This window comes from Theobroma cacao, chromosome 2 (genome assembly GCF_000208745.1).
Source record: "Theobroma cacao cultivar B97-61/B2 chromosome 2, Criollo_cocoa_genome_V2, whole genome shotgun sequence".
Lineage (NCBI taxonomy): Eukaryota > Viridiplantae > Streptophyta > Magnoliopsida > Malvales > Malvaceae > Theobroma > Theobroma cacao.
In genome coordinates this window covers 33,428,074-33,437,557 of record NC_030851.1, presented here as the reverse complement: position 1 = coordinate 33,437,557, position 9,484 = coordinate 33,428,074, and the positions used below count along the sequence as shown (strand labels likewise).

At 32.2% G+C, this 9,484-nt stretch overlaps 1 protein-coding gene and 1 non-coding gene across 2 annotated transcripts; one reads left to right on the top strand and one right to left on the bottom strand.

Annotated features, from left to right (window-relative positions):
* TRNAR-ACG lies at nt 502-574 on the bottom strand. The gene has a single exon. It is a non-coding gene; the product is annotated as a tRNA-Arg (tRNA).
* On the top strand, nt 1,573-4,212 carry LOC18609586 (alpha-L-fucosidase 3). Its single transcript, XM_018114560.1, has 5 exons — nt 1,573-1,922; nt 2,712-2,921; nt 3,042-3,211; nt 3,382-3,652; nt 3,776-4,212. The coding sequence occupies exons 1-5, from the start codon at nt 1,670-1,672 to the stop codon at nt 4,039-4,041; spliced, it is 1,170 nt and encodes a 389-aa protein (XP_017970049.1). The 5' UTR covers nt 1,573-1,669; the 3' UTR covers nt 4,042-4,212.

Below are 9,484 nucleotides of genomic sequence, written 5' to 3'. Positions count from 1 at the left end.
GAGGCTTTCCATCTTGTATTTAGAAGGATTATTAAACAATTTTGGATGTCCATGTTATAGGTAAAATGATTAAGGCTGGCTGATTTAATTGTGTTACAGTCTAAAACATCGATGCACTTAAAATCAACTCTTTTTAGTTAAAAGTGTGAGCATTAAGGATTAGGATAAACTGGAAGCAGAGGGAGACATCGTTGTATAGAATAATTTGTAATCTAGGTAAATAATGCTCTTTAAATCCCTGTCTGTCATGCAACCATTGAAATTTGTTTTGTAATATTCGAAATTTTGGATTTCATTTTATACTGATTTTTTTTATAGTAATCTCTATTAGTAGCTCATTCGTATGGCTTCATGTTTGCTTATTTGAGGTAGAAATTGAGCAAATGCGCATTTGTCCCAGTGTATACATTTTACACTTAACAACCTTCGCTCTGAATCGGATATCTATTCTCATACAGGAATATCCCAGACTATACTAAAAATATGAAACATTGTACATGACGACTCCACTGGGGATCGAACCCAGAATCTCTGGTTCCGTAGACCAGCGCCTTATCCATTGGGCCATGGAGTCCTGGTACAGTGGGCTTTTTTAGATCTAATAGAATTCAATTTTCTATCATGCTTTTGTCTACATTTGGCTATGAACTGAGCCAAACCAGTTCCTCGCAATCATGACTATAGAAAATAATGGATAAAATTAACAACTCTTTATCATAGTCCATCTTAGTTTTCTTTTGTTTGAGCAAAGTAACGGAAAAGCCTTAAAGGCAAAATGTTGAAACCAAAAGAACTTCCATTTGCTAATTAAGAGCCACCCAAGAAGTAGAATTAGTTAACAAAATAAGATACTAGGTCCAATTTCTGTCAGAAAAACATCTATTGAAGCAAGCAGCGGTTGGGTATAGCAAAAACGCATAAACATGGTCCTGATATCAGTTGCAGAATATTTGTTACAGTATCTTAGCCAGAATGAACCAGTTTGCGGCTTAACATAAAGACCATATGCATCGTTTATTGGTTTCATGCCCTTGTCCCATTCTGATTCCAATATAAAAGTGCTTGTTGGTGTTGTGCAATTTGTCTGATAGTAATTGCTGACGAAGACAAACAGATAAAGCAGCAACCTTAGCTTAAGATAAATATTATCTCAAACTTCGATGCTTGAACTCAACTATCGTGCCAGGCATAATCTCCCTTTCGTCTTTCATTAATCTGCGAGTTTTGAGCACCCTATTGCTACAAGGAAAGGTAACCAACGCCTTGCTATCATGCCTTTATCAAAACACTGCGTTAAGAAAATTATCACTGACGAGTGGTGATTCGTCAAACAAAATAGGCCAAACCAAAGGACACACAAATCTTAATTACACCCAAAAAGCTCATCCTTGAGGAATGAGGAGCATGACCCAGAGGAGGCTATTACTTCGCAAGTTGAGAATCCTAAAATAGTGAAATCACTAAAAAGTGCCTGGTTTTTCACTAAAAAGCATTGCCCTTTTAGACTTAGAAAACAAAAAAGGAACAAAATCTTGTTTGATTTGGATAAATTCAAAAAAAAAAAAAATCCAATGATATGCGTTATCCTCGGCTATTTATAAAAGGGCACTTCTCATCAATGAGTTGCATACTCTTCCTCTCCAAATAATCTTTAGCTTCTCCTCTCCCTATGCTAATGGCATCTCTCTTCCCCATTTTAGTTACCACTATCTTTGCCATCTCCTTATTTAGCCTCACTCCATCCTTGGTGCTTGCTCGTAAGCCATGCCACTTCCCAGCAATATTCAACTTTGGTGACTCAAACTCTGACACTGGAGGCTTGTCAGCAGCATTTGGCCAGGCGGGTCCTCCGAATGGAGAGTCTTTCTTTGGCGGCCCCGCTGGCCGCTACTCCGACGGCCGCCTTGTCATCGACTTCATAGGTACACTTCTTACATATCTCACCTAAATAGTTTCTCGTTTTCCCTATAACAAAGATCAAGCAAGAAGGGATTGAATGCAGTGCGAGGATTATAATATTAATTAACGGTTATCCCAAAATGATCTTAATTAATTAGAGCATTCGTCTTTTCATTTTTCTTTTACATATATTTGCTTTCTCATTCATTGGTCAGTAAACTGCCATTAACAAGACAAACAAAGCAGTCGGCCTTAAGTAATCAGTGATTAGTAAGCGTAATCGTCCTTTTTTGCTGATCACAGTAGCTTAACAACAAGAACAACAACATCCACCGACGCTTAGCGAAAGTAGGACTAGTTTCGGACATGACAAATAAAACCATCTATATATATATAATAAAATATCATTCATGTCCCAGTCTGCCGTCCGGGTCCCATTTTGCAGACTCCATTCCACATAAAAGACTAAAAAAAAGTATGGCACGTGCAAATTGGATTTTAGCAAACTGCAAGCAGAAAAAGAGACGTAGGCGTGAATATTGGGTCTTGTTTTCTGCTCAAAAGGAGAAAATGGGGTCTTGCTTGTCTCTTCTAGCTCCGAATTCAATTATTGAAACGCGCGGGGGGAAATCAAGCACTTTTGCGAAATTTTAAAGTCATTTGGTACCTTATCTTTGATTATGACTGATAACAGAGAAGGGGAAAACAACCAAGAAACATCTTAAAACATCGCAAAGATCTGAAAAGATTTGCATACCTGGTTTGTTTGATGTTCTGCTTGAATTATATTATATTAACATTCGTTTTTTCAGCCCAGAGCCTTGGATTACCATATCTAAGTGCATTTCTTGACTCCGTGGGGACCAACTTTACTCATGGAGCTAACTTTGCCACTGCCGGATCCACCATTAGACCTCAGAACACAACCTTGCAGCAAAGCGGTTTCAGCCCCATCTCCTTGAACGTTCAATATTACGAGTTCCATGATTTTCTTGTAAGGTCACAAGTTGTGCGTAAAAGAGGTAATAGTTTACATACACTTACCCTTTTTTTCTTAATTTATGCCTAAAACATAAATTGTAAATTCCCCTGTTGTTGTTGGCTAAGCATGTGACTTATGTTTATCTATGTATGCTATGCAGGTGGAGTGTATGAAACGTTATTGCCAAAGGAAGAAGACTTCTCAAATGCCTTGTACACCTTCGATATTGGCCAAAATGATCTCACTGCTGGTTACTTCTCAAACATGTCAACCGAAGAAGTTAAAGCCTATGTTCCCGATGTGCTTAATCAGTTCCAGACTATAATTCAGGCTAGTCAACCAACTCTCACAATTTGATTTAGACTCTGCCTACTTCCTAATTTGCAATTTGCTTAATCAGTTTAGTCTATGCTTGAGGCTAGTAAAACAACAAGCAATCTTTGAATTAAAAACTATAATTAACTATTGATTATTTATTACTTTAATTTGCAAATGTGTAGTATATATATGGCCAAGGAGGTAGATACTTTTGGATACACAATACAGGTCCTGTAGGGTGTCTGCCGTACGTCATGGAACGTATCCCAGTCTTAGCAGGCCAGATTGATGAAAACGGATGCGCCTCCCCATTCAATGAAGTGGCCCAATTTTTCAATCTTGGATTGAAAAAGACGGTGGAACAGTTGCGCAAAGATTTGCCGCTTGCTGCAATCACATACGTTGATGTTTACTCTGTGAAATACTCCCTAATTAGCCAAGGAAGAAAGCATGGTGAGTCCATTCTAAATTTCTCTGCAGAATTTACTTCAATTCTCCATAACTGATGCATGGTTCAAGCAACCCATTCAATGTAATCAGTAGGCTTATATTGACAAGGATTATATGAAAATGCAGGGTTCATGCAACCTCTCAGAACATGCTGCGGTCATGGTGGAAAGTACAATTACAACAAGAACTTGGGTTGTGGAGGAAAGATTTCTAAACACGGGAAGGAAGTGTTAGTTGGGGCACCTTGCAAAGATCCTTCGACTTACGTTAATTGGGACGGAGTACACTTTACTCAAGCAGCTAATCAGTACATATTTGAACATATTCTCAATGGTTCATTCTCGGACCCTCCAATTCCATTAAATATGGCCTGTCAGAGGAAGGGGAACTAAACTCCTTTTGCATTTCTAACTTTGTTTTTTCTGTATTCAGCACCTTCAATGCTATCCTTAAGTTGGATTTTTTACATTATTTCTGTAATGCCTTGTAGAATGATCTACATGGTATTATTAATACCATGTCTTCGGTCTTAGTTCTATTAGAATTTAAGATCTTATTTGATTAAAATTTTAATTTGTGTATAATATTAAGTAAAATAGTGTTGTGGGAGTCTATACTTTTGTTCTATTTTGAACGTTTTACTATCAAATTGACTCTTTAAAATTTACAAGTAGTGCTTTTGGGATTTTTTTATGACAAAAAGATAAAATCATTTTATTGTTATGAAATAAATTAGAAAGAACAACTATAAGAGAAATATAAGAGAAAGTATATGGAGAGAAAGAAAGTATTTAGAGGGAGTAAGAATATTTTATTCAAGTATATATTTACAAATGAAGTGAATGATCTATTTATAAGCTAATAATCCCTTATTTAAATTGAATTTACAAGAAAGATAATACTTATGGATTAGACAGATTAAATCTTAATCCAATCTAATTTACATCAAATCTAGATATAAATAATATAAATGGATATTTACAAAAATATTCATAACACTCCTCCTTAAGAATATACCTCGTTAAAACTTATGAAAAAAAAATCTGAGTGAAGAAAAAAGAGTATATAATCTTTTCAAGAATACGATTTTGAAATACTGTCTCATTAAAAACCTTATCAAGAAAAACCTAGTAAGAAAACTCTTGATGAAGGAAAAGAGTACAGTGCATATTCTACTCCCCTGATGATTGCATTATAGAGATCTTTAAAATGATGCATTCCAACTTGCATTATAGAGATCTTTAAAATGATGCATTTCAACTTTTCAAATGTTACAGTAAGAAGGACTTTAGTGAATAAATTTACTAGATTGTCACTTGGCTGAATTTGTTGAACACTTATTTTACCCTTTTCTTAGAGATCATGAGTGAAGAAGAATTTTGACGAATTATGTGTTTCATTCAATCGCCTTTAATATATCTTTCCTTTAGTTGTGCTATGCAAGCAATATTATCCTCATATAACGTTATTAAAATTTCTTTCTTGGTTGACATGCCACACGTTTCTCAAAGTGTTAAGTTACAGATCTTAATCAGATACATTCACGACTTGCTCATGAGTTGCTAAAATGTCTACATGACTAGAAGAAGTAGCAATTATAGTTTACTTTATAAAATGTCATGAAATAGCCATACCTCCATATGTGAACAACTAACCTATCTAGGATCAAGCTTGGTGTGGATCAGATAAATATCCTGCATCTACACAATTAATTAAATTTTATTTTGATACATTTGAATAATATAAGCCTATATCCATTGTTCCTCAGAGATATCGAAGTATATGTTTAATTCCATTCAAATGTCTTCAAGTTGGAAAAAAACTATATCTTCACAGCAATTGATAGATCAAGTCATGTATTGCGAGCAAGATACATTAGTGCTCCAATTTCAATAAGATACGGTACTTCAGGACCAAGAAGTTCTTTATTATCCTCACGAGGTCAGAAATGGTCTTTTTCCACATCTAATGACCTTACAACCATTGGTGAACTCAATGGATATGATTTCTCCATATAAAATCGTTTTATCATTTTTGTTATATAATTTGATTGATGGACAAAAATTTTATTTGCCAAGTGTTCAATCTACAGACCTAAACAAAACTTTATTTTTTTCCAAGGTCTTTCGTATCAAATTCTCTCTTTAAGTAATCCACGGCTTTTAATAACTCTTCAGGAGTTCTAATAATGTTCAAGTCATTAACATAAACAACAATTATAATAAATTCATATCTAAACCTTTTTATAAAATACATGGGCATATAGGATTATTTCTATAGCTTTCTTTCTACAAATATGCATTAAGGTGATTATACCACATGTGTCTGGATTGCTTTAATCTATATAAAAATTTATTTAATTTGATCGAATAAATTTTTTAAAAATTCAAATTTTGTGCTTCAAGCAACTTAAATCCTTCAGGCATTTTCATATAGATATCGATATCAAATAAGCCATATAAATAGGTTGTAGCTACACTCATTAGACGCATTTTAATTTTCTTATTTATTGTAAAACTAGTTAATATAGAATTGTAGTTGTATCCTCCATAAAGAATATCTCTTCATCTTCAATACTAAATCTTTAGAGAAAACCTTATGCGACAAGCCGTACTTTATATCTCATAATCTCATTTTTCTTATTTCGTATTCACACAAATACTCATGTATATATCTCACTGGTTTTACACCATTTAGTGTACGGACTATATGTCTAAAAACTTCACATTTTGCAATTAAATACATTTCCTCCTTAATTGCGTCTTTCCACATTGGCCAACCATTTCTATGTCTATATTCTTCAATAAATATAAATTCAAGATCCTCGCTTTTCTTTCATAATATTGAGCTCTATATTATATATAAAATATTATCGACATTTATTTACCGGTTCCATCTTTTCTTATTATGACATAATTGATTGAGATCTCTTTATTTTAACTGATTTCAGGTACCTGAATTTCTTCTATAATGTTTATCAATTATGCTAGGGTCTTTTCTAAAGTTTCTACTTCCTCTTTCTGACCATCTTAAATATTTGCTCTTTTTCTTTTTCGAGGATTTTATCCTTGGAACCAATTGGTTTTCATGCTTCTAGCATGCCTTGTCATATAGGGACATCAATGCTAATAGAAGCATTTGCAATTGGTATATAAGATTTAGTTATTCCCTTTAGGTTAGTAAATATATCTGGCAACTGATTTACTATATTTTATAAAATAATTATCTTTTGGACTTCAAGTTCATATTGCTTTGTGCGATGATCAAAACTAGATAATGATAATTCATTATAAGAATTTTTCTTTTTCAGTTGCTTATTTTTTCTCCCCTTATTGTTGGAAAAATTGTTTCATCAATATGACAATTGACAAACTTTGTCATGAATAAATCTCCTATTGATAATTCTAAATATTGAATTACAAATGGAGATTCGTATCCAACATATATTCCTAACCTCTTTTGAGGACCCATCTTTGTGCGTTGTGGTGGAGCAATTGAAACATATACCGCACATCCAAAAATTCTTAGATGAGAAATATTTGATTCATGATCATAAACCAATTGTATAGGGAGAATTTATAATAACTCATTTGACTTGATGCATACAAATGCTGTTGCATCCAAAATGGCATTCCCCCAAGTAGACATTGGGGGTTTGAATTTCATAAGCTTGTAATCAGTTGGAAGTGTTTAATAAATAATTCTGCTAGACTATTTTGTGTATAAACATAAGCAACAGGCTGTTCAATAGTTATTCCAACTAATATGTAATATTAGAGGCTTGAGATGTAAATCCACTAGCATTATCAAGACAAATAATCTTAATTACATAATTAGGAAAATATGTTTGCAAATGAATGGTTGCAAATGTCAAATTGCAAGTTGATAATAAGCACACATGTGACCATCTAGTCATGCGTCGATTAAAACCATAAAATATTTAAATGGTTCACTAGGTAGATCTATGAATCCACATATGATCTTGAATATTATTCAAAAACGTAGGGAATTCAATTCCTACTTTAGCTGGTGATAGCCTTATAATTTATTTACCTTTAGAACAAGTAACACATAAAATTCATTAGATTGAAAAATCTTCTAGTTTTTTAATAAATGATAAATTTTCAATCATTTTTTGCATCGTTATTGATCCGGGATGGTCCAATCGGTCATGTCAAATATTAAAATCATTAGTAAACTTCTGGTTTACTATAGGTTTTAATTATTCTAATATTTGTATAGTTTAATTCTGAGAACGGAGCGAGTAATTTTTTTTCAACACACATTTTTTACTTGAGATAATAGATGTAATATAGAGGTATGAAGTATCTCTTTCATTTGTTGTCTCAATATGATATCTATTCAAACGAATATCTTTAAAACTTAATAAACTTCTTTGAGACTTAATTGAAAATAATACATCCTCTATTACTTTATTCCTCAAGGTAGTAAAATATTAGCTCTTTTGGAGCTTTCAGTTAATCTTAGACTACTAGATATTGAATTGACATTGGCTTTTTTTTGTCAAATAGGAAAAATATTTCTTATCTTTAAATATAATGTGTGTTATAGTAATGTCTGCTAAACATATATTTACATCATAAATCTTAGATCCAACAATATGAATATCCATAAATATATACAATAAGAAATTTGCAAGTTAACATATAAGAATATTAAATATAAAATTAAAACACATAATAAGAATATATCGTTAAATATAATGAAAACATATTAAAGTATCTTCATAATATAGTTATACTAAATATACCAATTACTATTAAGTTCATTCTCGGATATTTCTATTACCAATCGAATGGTCAATTCCTTTTTCAGGGCAAGAAAATCAATAATAGATATTTCTATTACCAATCATGTAATCAATTCCTTCTTTAGGGTGGACAAATATCTTGATGTGCTATATCAACTTGACCATGATTAAAATTATCAAAAGATGTTTTAATTTTCAATGATACTTGATAAAATTTAAGACGTACAATAGGTACGTGACCAATATTCTTTCATGCCACATCAATAACAATACGTTTTCTATATTCTTTTTCTTCTTTTCATTATTTATCCACTTCTGGTGGATTACAAGTATTCATTCACTTTTTGATGGGTTATCCACTTCTAGTGGGTTAGTGGTTTAAGGTATCCATCTACTTTTGGTGCGTTGAAAGTATTTATCTATTTGTGATAGGTTATAAGTATACATTCACTTTTGGTGGGTGATCCGCATATGATGGGTTATCCATTTTTGGTGGATTATCTATATTTTTTTTTAGTGAGTTAAGGCATTCATTCACTTTTGATGGTAAAATTATCTATCCACTTCTAGTGGTAAAATTATTCTTAAATTCAGATGATAAAATTATTCATCCATTTCTTGTGGTAAAATTATAATTAAAATAGTGATAGTGTAAATTATTATGGCCATCATAATTAAATGATGTTGCATTCACTTTAAGGAATGGATGGATTCATGATTATGACTATAATGATTAAATAATGTCGCATTTATTTCAGAAAATAGATAGATTTATAATTTTTTTATTAGTAGCCCGTTTATTGCATTTACTTTAGGGAATGAACATTTATAATTTTTATTAGTAGCTTGTTTGTCACATTCACTTCAAGGAATGGACATTCATGGTTTTTAATTAAGAGCTATATAATAGCAAATTCACTTTCTAATTACGGGACAAAATATATACTATATGATAGTAAAATTCATATTAAGGTTAATTTTTAGGGAATGAAAATATTAAAGAGATATCAAGTCACTTACCTGATTTTTTAAAATCATAAATCAAAACCCAATCATTGAAATCC